This window comes from Nyctereutes procyonoides, unplaced genomic scaffold (genome assembly GCF_905146905.1).
Source record: "Nyctereutes procyonoides isolate TBG_1078 unplaced genomic scaffold, NYPRO_anot_genome, whole genome shotgun sequence".
NCBI classification, from domain to species: Eukaryota; Metazoa; Chordata; class Mammalia; order Carnivora; family Canidae; genus Nyctereutes; species Nyctereutes procyonoides.
This window is the reverse complement of record NW_026575133.1, coordinates 18,660,814-18,675,985: the sequence shown is the minus strand read 5'-3', so window position 1 is coordinate 18,675,985 and position 15,172 is coordinate 18,660,814. Positions and strand designations below refer to the sequence as shown.

General features: G+C 32.7%; 1 protein-coding gene across 2 annotated transcripts in view; it reads right to left on the bottom strand.

The window, feature by feature from the left end:
• The window catches only part of ATRNL1 (attractin like 1), a 777,593-nt gene that overhangs the window by 392,655 nt on the left and 369,766 nt on the right, over nt 1-15,172 (bottom strand). For both annotated transcript variants that reach the window (XM_055300426.1, XM_055300427.1), the window contains exon 26: nt 9,585-9,663. In XM_055300426.1, coding sequence (XP_055156401.1) covers nt 9,585-9,663 — 79 coding nt within the window. The remainder of the gene's footprint in view (nt 1-9,584; nt 9,664-15,172) is intronic.

Below are 15,172 nucleotides of genomic sequence, written 5' to 3'. Positions count from 1 at the left end.
GTGCCAGACAGGTGTGGTAGCCCCTTGTGTTTTCAGATTGTTTCTTTGGACACATAATCTCCACCTTTGAGCAAAGTGTGATGAGTGCAATTGGAACCCCAGAATTCTCAGCTTACTCTTCCTGAAGAGGAACTCTGACCTACAAGACAAGGCTTGGTAAAGGAAAAGAGCCTCAGATCTCAGGTGCTTTTACCTAAAATAGAACCTCTGCAATACATAACTAGGCAAGGGTCAGGGTAAGGTGGGAGATGAGAAATGCTGGTAATACTGAGCTGAGAGAGGATAAGAAGAGTTCAGGTCACACTCAAATGCTACAGATTTTTTTTTAAACTGAGATGTAGAGTCTCTTGAATAAATGCATTTTCATTTGCTGTATGCACTTAAGATAGATTCCAGAGATTAAAATGGATGTTTAGGGCATCTGGGTGGCTAGAGGCTGAGCATCTGCCTTTGACTCAGGTCATGATCCCAGGATCGTGGGATCAAGTCCTGCATCAGGACTCTCCCTGCATCAGGATTCTCCCTCTGAGAAGAAATGTGTGGGAAATATCAGAAAGGGAGACAAAACATAAAGACTCCTAACTCTGGGAAACGAACTAGGGGTGGTGGAGGGGAGGAGGGCAGGGGGTGGGGGTGAATGGGTGATGGGCACTGAGGGGGGCACTTGACAGAATGAGCACTGGGTGTTATTCTGTATGTTGGTAAATTGAACACCAATAAAAAATAAATGTATTATTTAAAAAAAGGATTCTCCCTCTGCCTATGTCTCTGCCTCTCTCTCATGAATAAGTAAATAAAATCTTTTAAAAAAATAAAAAATAAAAATAAATGAATGGTTATTTGTTTTAAAAATAATTTTCACCAGTTATAGTTGTTCATCAGCTAGGGTTTTAAGTCTTTGGAGCTCTTCTTACTGCTACTCTAGAAATCATTGTTTCTTATTCTTTTTTAATCACATTTTAATTGAGCTTTCATAGCTATTGATCCATTAAAATGGCTCTTGCCAGGGTCACAAATGACTTCCAAATGGCTAAATACAATGATCAACTTTCAGTTATAATTTTTCTTTGCCCATCAGCAGCCTCTGAGACAGTTGAAAATTCTATTTTCTTCTAAAACAATGTTTCCTCAACTTCCAAGAGCCCACATTCACTTAGCTTTTCTCCAACTTCACAGTATTTTGTTCCAGATTTTGTCTTCTCTTTGATTACTTGAATGTCTTAATCAGCTCAGGCTGCTATAACAAAATATCATAAACTGAATGACTTAAACAGGAGACATTAATTTCTCACAGTTCTAAAGGCTAGGAAGTCCAAGATGGAGGTGCTGGCAGATTTGGTTGTTGGAGAGGGCCATCTTCCTTGCTTTCGGATAGCTTCTATCTCACTGTGTGCTTACATGACCTCTTCTTTTTATACTGGGCACTAATTCATCATAAGAATATCAGTATCACATAAGCCTAAAGACCTCCTTAGGACCTCAGTTCCAAATACTGTAACATTGGGGTTTAGAGCCTCAACACATGAAATTAGAAGGGGATATATTCAACCTATAACGTTAAGTTTGAATGCCTAAGGGCTTAAACCTCCTCTTTTGGTGATACCACCAGTCCCATGCCTTTAGATATCACTGATATACTGAGACTTTGAGGTTTATTTCTCCTGCTCATTTTATCTTTATAGCTGTTAAGACAAAACCTTCAAGTCATGCTTAGTTTAGATTCTTTTTAAATCATGATTGGTTTAATTCTTTCTCACATCTCCCCAACCACCCAGGTGTGTTATCTTCAAAACATATCCATAATTTGATCACTTCTTGTCATATACACTACCACTTCTTGATTTGAGCAATCATCATCTTTCACCAGGTAGGGCATTAAGCTCCTTATAGTCTCCCTGTGTCCACAGTTGTCTATCTTAGTCTAGTCTCAACACAGCAACAGAATTATCAGTTTAAAATCATATCTTTTTTAACTCAAATTACTTCTCTGTTGAAAAACCTTCAATGGTTTTCCATCTCTCTGAATAAAAGCCAAAGTAGAGTTTCAATGCCAATGGTGCATATTAGAATCAATTGAGCTTTAAAAATAGATTCATAAAACTGAGCCTCACAGAATTCTGATTTATAGGTCTGGTAGGGGTGGAACAGTAGAGTGGTTCTCAAGGATATATAAATATAATTTTTAAGATCAACAGCTGATTCTAAAGGGCCTACTGAATTGAGAACAACTGTATTAGAGTACACATGGAGGAGAAGGATCCAAGATATACAGGATTTCCTGTTACTAATATTAATGAATAATAATATAATGTTAATCATTGTTTGTATTATATATCAATAATGATAACAGTTAATATTTGTTGAAGCAAAAAAGGCAGAAAGGTGAGCACTTAGCATGCATTAACTCACTTAGGACTAAAAACCTTATACAGTAAGCCCTACCATATCTTGATTCTAAGACACATTTTGTTTTCCCATCTTAATATCTCTAAAACCTGATGTGAAATCATACAATCACTACTGGCCAGAAAGTACGATATATATGTCATGGCCTGAACAGTTGCAAATTTTTTTTATTCTAGACAATAATACTATGTGAAACAAAACATTTTTACCTGAATCAAAAAGTCATTTATAAAAGGTGCGAATGTGAACAAATTTTAGCAATACCTTACTAATTTATTTTGCTTCTGCTTTCCTTTCAATATATATTTTTGAATGATAAATAATAAAATCTCTATCTAAGTAAGTCTATAAGAGCTGTTTCATAAGTACAAAATAAATATTCTTAGTAGTGAGGGTACTAGGGGATTAGTTTGTTACTCTATTTTTCTTCTAAGTGGTACATCAAATAATGATTGCATTATCATACTACTAGATGAAATACAGCATATTCTCCCTATAACAAACAGATTCATAAATTATATTATAAGTGGTCAGTTATAACTATAAGCAGTAAATCAAACCTGTTCAAACTCAGGCTATCTTTAAAGTATGGTCCAGAGAGCTTGAGTTTTAGAATGTGAGAGACTTAATTAAAAATCATTGCTCTTAAAGAAAAAAAAAAAATCATTGCTCTTCATTTACTACTTACGAGCTTTGATCATTGCACACAGCTTCCCTCAAATTCCTTATATAGCTAAAAGGGAACTAATGTATATCTTCTAGAATGAGGATTAAATACTATTTTTATTAAATGCCCAACTCCAAAATGTTAGATTATGCCTTCTACTTTCCTGAAATTCAGTTGTTTGTGTTTCAATTTTGAAATGACATAATCACTTTTTTAACCAAATACCAATCCCACAATCCAGAGATAATCTTGGCAAGTCTCTTAAAGTCTCCATGAATACAATGCATGTGTGTGTGTTTGTGTGTGTGATTTACACAAATGGAAACATTATAATACTCTATCAGCACCTCCTAGTTAACAGCATATTTTTAAGACCGGTAGTATTCAAGAACTATAATTCCTGTTTGTTCACTGCTATATTCCTCTTAAAATGTGCTTGGAACAATACTAATTGTTTGATAAATATTTGTTGAATGAAGGAATGTTTTATTTTTTACACATACTTTTCTGTCATTCTTAGTTTTCAGTTTCATAATATCCCATTATAAGAAAACAGAATTATTTCAAGAAGCTTTTTGAATGATATAAAATTCCTGATATACAAAAAAACCCTATAAATATCTTTGCATGAATATATTTTGAAAAAGTAGGCAGGCTTATATTTCTAGGATTTATTCCTACAAAATTAGTCATTAAGTCAAGAGTTTTTCTTTTGTATCAGATATATAACATTTTATGTTGAATCTGATTAAAATTTATTGACAGAAATTCAATATTCTGGGCTATTTCTTAATCTATAAAAACAATTATTCCTAATTGATGATAATATCATATAATAAATAAAAAGCATAATTTTAGGCAATTTTTACATTGTATTAATACATAGTACAAACAATGCTAAAAGTTTTTATCATTTTTTAGAAATTAATTCCATATACAGTTATGTAACAGTTTTCATTTAATTCTATTACTAATCCCACTTCCAGAAAACATTTTAATATACTATATCTCTACCTATGGATGACACCACAACAAAGCAAAATGAAGTATTCCTTAGAGATTGTGTATGTGTGTGTATCTTATTGAAATTGCTAAAGCTATGAATTTTCTAAAAAATAGGATCCGTGTATTTTTCTTTATATCTGCAGTATTCATAAATCTGTCTGTAATATTGCAGGAGATTAATATATCTTTGCTGAACAAAATGAAAGCACTATATATACAATAAGATTTTTGGCAATAGGTATAGAAGGCAAGAATCAGTTAACTTTCAAATCATATGCTCCCATACATATCTGACTTCTCAGTTCAAATTATTTTTAAGCAGACAGGCTAATTTTAAAACTATATTTTAAATAGACATGGTGAACATCTGTAATTTCTAATCTTACCAGATAGAAAAAATAAAGCAAGGGTATCATTACATTTTGGAATTCAGTAAGAGAAAATGATAAAAAGTAAGTTAACACTAAAGTCACTAAATACAAAGAGAGACTTATTTGAGTGCATTATTTATAGTTTAAAAAAATCTTGCTTTTTTGACAAAAGAACATGTTTTATGGAAAGCTATATGTAGATATTAAAATGCTTAAACATTATATAAACTAGATAGATTAAAATACTAAGAAGTTATGTAAGAAGTTGCATAAAGTACATAATTTTAATTTCTCAACCCAAAAGAACATTTTCTCATTACTCTCTTCACTGTGCCCACTCCTCTCTCTCTAAGTAAGATAGGTGCCTAAGGAGGTAGAGCAACTCATTTTATAAAACATTGCTATACTGCATTAATAATAAGAACCCATTTACCACAAATTTAGCATCTCAGAGAATATTTTATCATTAATTATTTACCCATGACATGACCTCAGTAAAATATAACTTGATATTATTACTTCTTCTATTTTTGTTCCCATAAAATAATTAGATATAGAAGGAAAGAAAATGTATTTGCCTCTAGAAAAGTAGTTTGCTACTCAGAGCTACTAAAACCCCATCTCTGGTTGTTAGTTTATTTCTAACTCAAATTTCACACTGATAATGCTAAATTCAAATTTAGGTTTTATGCAGTATGATTATGAAATGTGCAAGAAAGTAGTGTATCATAAACACAAGGTCAGTCACTCAGTGGACACTGTCTTATCCCAGGCAATGCTGTTTTTATTGATTTTTAAGCATTAGAAAAGCAGACCTAAAAGATAAGCAAATAATGTGGTAAAGCTCCATATATTAATATATTTTTTTAACTTTTGAAGAACTGCAAGTTTAAGATAATTAAAGAAGGAAAAATTGCAGATACTGAAAATGTAATATCATTCAAACATACAGACCCACTAGTAACATTAAGTTGATCGGAAATAACCTTAGGAGTGCCTAGGTGGGTCAGGTGGTTAAGAAGACACTACTCTTGGTTTTGGCTCAGGTCATGATATCAGGGTAGAGAGAGACAGCCCTGTGTGGAGCCCCACTCCAGCTTGGCATTGGTGGGGAGTCTGCTTGAGATGTTTTCTCCCCTGGTCTGTCCTGTCCACTGCCCCACCCCATTCTACCCCACATCTTGATAGCTAAAATAAATAAATAAATATTCATTTAATTAATATTTATTTATTTATTTATTTATTGATGAATATTTTTTAAAAGTCCTTACATTTAAGGATCTATTATTCTATGAATTTTGCAGGTTTTTTTTCTTAAGATTTATTTATTTATTTTAGAGCATAAGAGAAAGAGCACACACATGCGCAAGTGGGAGAAGGGCAGAAAAGGAGACAAAGCAGACTCCTTTCTGACCACAGAGTCCAACGTAGGCTGGATTTCAGCGTCTCTGAGTGGCAATCAATAGTCGGGCACTTAACTGACTAAGCCACCCAGGTGTCCCTACTGACATCATGACCTGAGCCAAAAACAAAAGTTGGACACTTAACCAACTGAGCAACCAATGCACTCCTGCAGTTAGATTTTAACTGATGCAAACTACAATTAAACCACTCAAAATGTGGTAAAAAATGGTTTCTACTGAAAAAAAAATAAGTTCTTGTAACTATTAAGATATGTAGGATACTTTCACTAACCTTAGTCAAATATAAGATTCACTACCTTCAATGCAAGCAGTAACTAAATATTTTGATGGGTTTTGCCTTATGATACTTATTTAAAACTCAAATTCCAGTTTAAAAATGAAGATTATTAAGCATGATAAAATTTCAAGAGACCCCTTTTACCATATCCTTGCTCCTAAGGAATATTTTTGTAATGCAGTGACAATTTATCTAAAATTGAATGTAACATTGAAATTAAATGATTCAATACCTCTGTAATAACCACAAACTATAAAAAAAAATGAACTCATTCTTCTAGTGTATTATAATATTTCTACTGGTCAATACCCACTTATTGTTTCCATTCATTAGCACAGCACCCCACCCAAAATAAGATGTCTATATTCTTAATAAGGTTATCATAGAAATGAATGTGAAGTTCCGATATGAAGAGGTATATTAAAATGAAAGTCCTTTGTAGTTGTGTTTTTCTGTTTTTAAGAGCCCTTGAATTGTCAGTGGTGTTATTCAGAAAGTGTTACATCAATAATAGGCCTCTGTTATTAAAATTATATCACAAAAACAGTATAGATGTGTTTATGAGAAACCAAAGCTTCAAATAGCTTCTTTTTTAAAAATCACCATGCCTGGTTGAATTAAATAATATATTTTAAAAATCCAAAGAATTTTTTTTCATTTTAAACCAGACCTAATATTTAGAAAGCCAAATAGTATAATTCCTCTAACAAAATCATGGAAATATTAAGAAGGGAGAATACTTTAAATAATATTCATATAATGTTACAAATAAATTACCGTTATACTAATAATAAAGGTCCTCTGAGGCTTACAATAGTTGATTTCTTAATGTTAGAGAAAGTGACATATCCACATAAAGCAAAGATACTGGGATCTTTCCCTTTGGGGAATATTTGAGTTAACCTAATAGTTAAAACTGAATAGAGGATCAAATAAAAACACATTTTTACCTCCATCCAAATAAAGTCTATAAATGGGGTAATTACAGTAGCTACAACTAGTGTAGTTAAAAGTCTTTGGATCTTTAAATCAAAATAAAATCTTTTAATAATGTAAAATTATTATCTAATAATAGATTACTGTTAGTCACCTAATGGCATCTTTATCTGTACATCATCATAGGAATGGTTTCTAAGACATTAAGAATTCTGTATTCGAAAAATTTAATAAAATTAAATGTGAGAAAACACATCACAATATTTTTAACATGACATTATAAACAATCGCATGTCCTCTCAACAAGATAAATTTTGTACTTCAGTAGGGGTAGCAAAATGAATTCAATCGTTACTATATGACTCACTACCTAGATGAGCTCTAGAGAGAGAGGCATTATATGGAAGGATTTTCAGGAAGACAATGGTAATATTTAGAAGCACAGATTAGACCTGGCCCAGTGGTCTTAATCTAGTTTCTCCCTTTGCTCTGTCTATGTGCACCACATATTTTGAAAGATTTTGACTTCTGCTAAAAAGATACATTAAATTTGTATTTAAAAAATTAAAGTTTAATATCAGCTTGCCAGAACTTCTAATATGCAAAAATAACATTATTTCCTTGAATTGATATAATCTTAACCAAAAGCAATTTCTCATCTTGAGAAGTGTGAAAGTTTTATAGGTAAGTGAACTATTCACATTAGTTTTCTCAAATATTTAATACTATTTCTAAACTTTAGTTATTACATTTAAATATTCCTAGAGCTTGAGAAATTAGTTATATAGTACAATCACTCCTCTTTAGAGGAAAGGAAATTCAATTAGGACATTTACCCATTCTCATAAACTAGTTAATAACAGAGTCATACAATGATCTTTTCACAATGCTATATTTTATATAGTTGCATTTTATAAACTTTAAAAATCAGGTATCTAAACATTGGTAGTCATAATGAGGTCTGAACCCAGGCTCCCTGATTGATCTTGACTTCTTTTCTAATGATTAGAACCATAAATTGTCATTTGCTCTATGTCATTATGGAAGGCCTTCACATCGCCTGCCTACAAAACCCATAATTTCCTGAACCCATAATTTCACCTCACAGATGTTTTAACGTGTAGAAGACTGCTTATAGGGGTGCCTGGGTGGCTCAGTGGTTGAGCAGTCTGCCTTCAGCTCAGGACATGATCCCGTGATCCCGGGATCGAGTCCCACATCGGGCTCCCTGCATGGAACTTGCTTCTCCCTCTGCCTCTGTCTCTGCTTCTCCCTCTCTGTGTCTCTCATGAATAAATATATAAAATCTTAAAAAAAAAATAGACGTCTGCTTATCTCCTCACAGAATTCCACTTCCTGCCAAATATTTATGTATTTATATTTAATAAGATCTTTTTCAATTAGATCACTTTTATCATGGGGTCATACCAAATACATTCTTACTGATGTTGCCTTGGCATTATACAGAAAATCAAAAAGAGAGACGATCGAGATGAATTATGTATTTCTGGGGGAGGGTTGTCAGGTAGACACTGAGACACTGAGTTTTAAATAATGTTTGAAAACTGAAGAATAATTAAGAATGACTCACCTCGTTCACTAAATATATAGCTTAGAGTATACTGGACTGGTTTTAAGTCTATAAATATAATATCTTGTATATGGAGAAAAAGATGGTAAGCAATTATACCACTGCTTTATATTGTTGCACAAAATCATATACATAAAAATATACTGGGAAATGCAACAGCAAATAAACACTTATAATACTAACAACAGCTTACTTATATTGATACTAATAGATTATAATACTAATGAAAACATAAATTTCCTTTTTATTATATAAGTATAAAATAATAAATCTGCACATTTATATTCCTCAGATTATTATATTGCTTTATTCCTTTCAATTAACTAATATATGCAAAATTAAGGAACTATCTAATATATTTATATCATTAGTTATTCTGCAAGAATACTACTGTTTTTGTAAATTTTAGGATTGAGGGAACATACATGATTAATTCTGACACAGAAATGTATCAAATTGAGGTGCACTTCAAACATACTTGAATTATCAGATAATCACAAAATGGTAAAGATTTGATTACTTTAAAAAATCTAGGAGACAAAAACCAAAAAATAAATATTTGTCACTGAAAATTTTAATTACAACAGAGATGCTTATAAAAATAGTTTTTATAACTATCTAACTTAAAGAGATTGCAAATCATTTAATCAATATGAGTTCTAACACTATTTAAAATAACTATCTGCAATTAACATTGCAATTAACCAATGCTTCTACAGATACTGACTTAAAATGACAGTGGTAAAGTTTGCTCTAAAGCTTAAAAATTCTAGATTGATTTGTTCAGTATTAATAAGTAAAGCTGATTTGAAACTCTGTACTTAAGTGGCACATACTAATAATCAAGCAATACAGATTCATGTTTACTCAGATCTTTAAGCAAAAGATTAAATAATATTATTGATACCTCTCTCCGTCGAGAAGCCCAGCATGTTTGTTTGATCTTCCATACCACTGCAGCTACCAGCAATAAAGATAAAAAACAACTGGAAAATAAAACACAAGTAATTTTCACTTAAAACATTGGAAATATGTAATGAAATATTCAAGAATATGTACAGAATTTAAAAATATATAGAACTAACCACTCTGTCTTGGTAAATAATTAAAGCAAAAATGGAAAAATAGCAGCATTTAAAATGTTTTCAAGTAAAAAACAAATTATACAGGTAGAATAAATATTTATATTCCTTTTTAAACAGTATAATCTATCTTTAAGATATTCCCTGTCAAAAAAAATATAAATTTGTAACTCTGTTAGTCTTATGAAGCAATAGAAATCTATTTAGAATTACTATTGAGTCATAAAAGCTGGGAATTTTATAAATTTAGGTTTCACACAGATTCATTCATTTTATCTATATTAGCAACTATTTTAGATATGAGAATATTCTAGTGGTTCTCAAGTGAATATAATTTTGCTCCCCACTCACCCATAGGACACATTTGGAAATATCTGGAAACATGTGATTATCACAATATTGGTAGGGGTGCAACTTGCATTAAAAGAGTAGAGCCAGGGATGCTACTAAATATCCTGCAATGCATAAGACTGTCCCCAATGACAAGGAGTTCTCCAGTCCAATATGTCAGTCATTCTGAAGTTGAGAAAAACCAGTATATGCTAATGTTTACACTAGGAAATAATTCAGTTACAGTATTCATTCCTATGGTCTATATATATTAGGTAAAACATGCAATAAGCTATGAACACGCAGGATACTTTGTTAGCAGTGATTGAGACTAACAAATCTCAAAATAACAGAATCTTATATATTTAATTAATTGGTTCCAACTATGTGTCACTCTTTTCTCTCCCTTTGCTCTGAGGTCAAACAGCATGCTACGAAAAGACCCAAGGGTGAGCAGATAAATTCACTAGTCACTGGTCACTACAAAAAACTTGGTACTCATCCTTAACTTATAATCCTTGTATTCTTCAAAACATTCACTCATAAGCTATGCAAATTTTAACACTTTCCACTCTTGTTAATTTATTAATATACTTTTTCTCCTTGTCTCACTTGAAGAGAAGATTGTCGAATATCCTACAATGATGATGACAGTGGCAATTCTAGCATCTGTCCATTGAATGCTGAACACATTTCAAGATACTGTACTAAATAATTCATTCACACTGATGCTTGGATTTGGTTTTATGAGAACACTTCAAGATAGAATATATTATTCTTATTTTTAAAAAGAAAAATCCAATGTTCAGGAAGTTCAAAGTAAATTGCTGAAAGTCACAATTGCTTTGCTTTTTCAAGGTTGCTTTGGCTATTTGGGGTCTTTTGTGGTTCCATGCAAATTTTAGGATTGTTTGTGGTAGCTCTGTGAAAAATACTGTTGGTATTTTGATAGGGATTGCATTAAATGTGAAGATTGCTTTGGGTAATAATAGACATTTTAACAATATTTGTCTTCCAATCCATGGGCATGGAATGTTTTTCCATTTCTTTGTGTCATCTTCAATTTCTTTCATAAGTGTTTTATAGTTTTCAGAGTACAGGTTTATTACCACTTTGGTTAAGTTTATTCCTAGGTATCTCATGGGTTTTGGTGCAATTGTAAATGGGACTGATTCCTTGATTTCTCTTTCTGTTACTTTATTTTTGGTGTACAGAAATGTAACATTTCTGTATGTTGATTTTGCATCTTACAACTTTACTCAATTCATGTATCAGTTCTAGAAGTTTCTTGGTGATATCTTTAGGGTTTTCTATACAGAGTATCATGCCATTTGCAAATAGTGACAGTCTGACTTTTTCCTTGCTAATTTGTAAGCTTTTTATTTCTTTTTTTGTCTGATTGCCATGTCTAGGACTTCAAATACTATCTTAAATAACAACGGTGAGATGGATCCTTGTTTTCTACCTGACTATAGAGGAAAAGCTCTCACTTTTTCCCCACTGAGGATATTAGCTGTGGGTTTTTCATATATGGCCTTTATAATGTTAAGGTATATTTCTTCTATCCCTACTTTTGAGGTTTTTATCATGAATGGAGGCTATTCTTAGCCACATGCTTTTTCTGCATCTATTGAAAGGATCATACAGTTCTTACCCTTCCTTTTATTAATGTAGCATATCACATTGATTAATTTGTGAATACTGAACCACACTTGCTAGTCCAGGAGTAAATCCCACTTGATCATGGTGAGTGATCCTTTTATTTTTTTTAATTTTTATTTATTTATGATAGTCACAGAGAGAGAGAGAGAGAAAGGCAGAGACACAGGCAGAGGGAGAAGCAGGCTCCATGCACCGGGAGCCCGACGTGGGATTCGATCCCGGGTCTCCAGGATGGCGCCCTGGGCCAAAGGCAGGCGCCAAACCGCTGCGCCACCCAGGGATCCCTGAGTGATCCTTTTAATGTAATTGCTGGATTTGGTTTACTAGTATTTTATTGAGAATTTTGGCATCCAGGTTCATCAGAGATATTGGCCCGTAATACCCTCCCGCTTTTTTTTTTTTTTTTTTTTTTTTTTTTTTTGGTGTCTTTGTCTGGTTTCAGTATCTGGGTAATGCTGGCCTCAGAGAATGAATTTGGAAGTTTTCTATTTTTTGGAATAGTTTGAGAAGGATAGATGTTAACTCTTTTTTAAACATTTGGTTAAATTTGCCTGTGAAGCCATCTGGCCCTGGACTTTTGATTGCTGGGACACTGTTTATTACTGACTCAATGTATTTGCTGGTTGTCAGACTCTTCAAGTTTTCTATTTCTTCCTATTTCAGTTTTGGTACTTTATGTATTTCAAGGAATTAATCCATTTCTTCCAAGTTGCTCAATTTATTGACATAGAGTTTTTCATGATATTCTCTCATAATTGTTTGTATCTGTGATGTTGGTCATTATTTCTCCTCTCTCATTCCTGATTTCATTTACGTGGGTCCTTTCTCTTTTCTTTTTGGTAAGACTCACTAGGGGGGTTATAAGTTTTATTAACTTTTTTCAAGAAAATCCCTTTATTTTCTTAGTTTCCCTTTATCTTTCCTGATGTACTAGAAGGTCAGTGAAGGTAGGTCACATTCCAGGTTTCGTCTTTTAAATTATGGACATTCCCTAAATCCCAGTTCATACCATGCTGTTACCTTCTCTTGCTCTCAGAAAGAACGAGTTCAGTTATCCTCATGGCCTCAACTATAACCTCAATTGGAATGATTTCCAAACCTATATTATTATATCTGCCCAAATGAGAGCATCTTATCATTAAAGGTGATCTAAGGGATTTAATTGAGATGCCTTCCCAGGAAAGAAATACCCAGCACAACTCTGTGATCCTGCCTCTAATCGCTCATCAAAGCTGAGAAGCTGCTTACTCACTAGTCACTGCATTCTATTTTTAGCTAGTTCAAACTATAAAAGTGTTCTTCTATTAAGCTCTTTCTAACTTTTGTCAATCAATGCTGCTTCCTTTGTCTTCTGGTTTACACTGAATCAGTCCATTCTTTCTTCTATATGGTAAGGCTTGTTTATATATTTGAAAAACCTACCTAATTCCCTCTAGTTCAGTGGTTCTCAATCAGGAGAGTTTTGGGCTCCAAGGGATATTCGGTAGTGCCTGGAGACATTCTGGTTTCACCATTTGGTGGACGTCTAGTGGAATGTTGGTAAATACCTTTCAATACAAAAGCTCACTCTCCTGCCAGTAACAAGGATTCTCCTAGCTCAATATGCCAATTGTGCCTTTGAATCCTGTTCCAGTCTGAATTATTAGAATTGTGGTTATACTTCCCTTATTCCACCCCAGATTAAAATTTTAACTGGTAAAATATGGTACTAATGATTAATACTTCAGATAAGACCAAGGATCCATATATCTGAATTTCAGTCCTATCAATATACTTAAGAATTTTAACATAAGAGATATATCACCTCCAATCTACTATGCCCAAACAGAACTCATAAAGAGCATTCATAATAATAAAATAAAATAACATCCATCCAGTAATATGTACCAAGAACTATGTTATGTGGTTTACACACATTATTTACCACAAATATGCATGATATACCATGTATACTGCTATGTATTTATTTAAACGATAAGAAAGCCAAGTCATGGAAACTTTAAGTAAGTCACCTAAGTGACAAGTCTTAAATTGCAGTTCTCCCTTCCTCCTAACTTTGTTTCACCATTATTTTTCAGCTAAAATGTAAAAACACATTCAACTTTAAAATCCCTGTAATGAATCCAGCAACAAATCTCACCAACAGTTTCTTTCAGATTTTGTGCAGTAATAGACAATACTACATATGCTAAAATTCATTTACATTTAATAATTAAAGACAACTTAAGTATCAAAATGCATTTTTATTTAATAATTTGTAATTCACAGTATTTTCCCCCCAAAAAAGTTACATGATAGAGATTCAGTTCAAGATGCAGGAGACTGGTTCAATTTCTCCATGAGGAATCTAAATTCTTTGTGATCTAAATTTCATGACTCAAGTAAAAAGTGTTGTCTTTATAATGGTGCAGAATGCCAATATAAAATTTTGTTTATAATTTCACCTCCTTGTGAAGAGGAGATATGTACTTTAGGGGTTTGCAGTAAATGCTTTCTATGTTGATTAATATTAGGTTATTGGTAAAACCTATCAGTAAAAAGAGAAACCATGATGATACAAATAAATAGGCAAAATAAAGAAATAGTTCAAAAAATCCTTCTAATAAAATTTTATAATCTCCAATAAATATTAAAAACCCAGTAGAATATATCTCTGTTACTTGCATATAGTAGGTGTCATTGAGCTTTTGTTAAATGAATGGAATTAGTTCTTTAATTGATGTAAAAATCTAATAATTGTTCTGACAGTAGATGTCCTTATTTGGAAATTTTATCCTTATATCAAGGTAATGTTTACAAATGCTTTACTTTGGTTTTTTTATGATTCTATTTATTTATTTAACAGAGAGAGAGAGAGAAAGAGTGAGAGAGAGTGAGCACAAGCTGGGTGAGCAGCAGGCAGAGGGAGAGGGGGAAGTAGGCTCCCCACTGAACGGGGAGCCTGATGCCAGGCTGGATCCCAGGACCTTAAGACCACAACCTGAGCTGAAGGCAGATGTTTAACTGACTGAGTCACCCAAAAGCACCTCATGCTTTTAAGAAAAGAAACTGCAAATAAAAGTTACAGTTCTTTTTTTAAAAATCTACATAAAACAAGAAACTGCAAATAAAAGTTACAGTTCTTTTTTTTAATCTACATAAAACAAAACCAGTTTACTAAGAACACTTGCTTTCTTAAACAGCAAAAAACCTAAAACACTTGACAAATTTACCCAGCATTGTGGAAAACTCATCCTTTTATGATCATCAGAAAATCCCAGTCCCTAATGACAATGCTAGAAACCTTCAGGATGACAAAATTTCCATCAGTCTTACTTACTTGATGGAGCAGTGCCCTGCACATTACCCTGTCCTTTCCACTGGTTCCCTTATGCCCAATGGATGTGAGTGACAAATAAACTGTTATTCAATAAAGTGACTA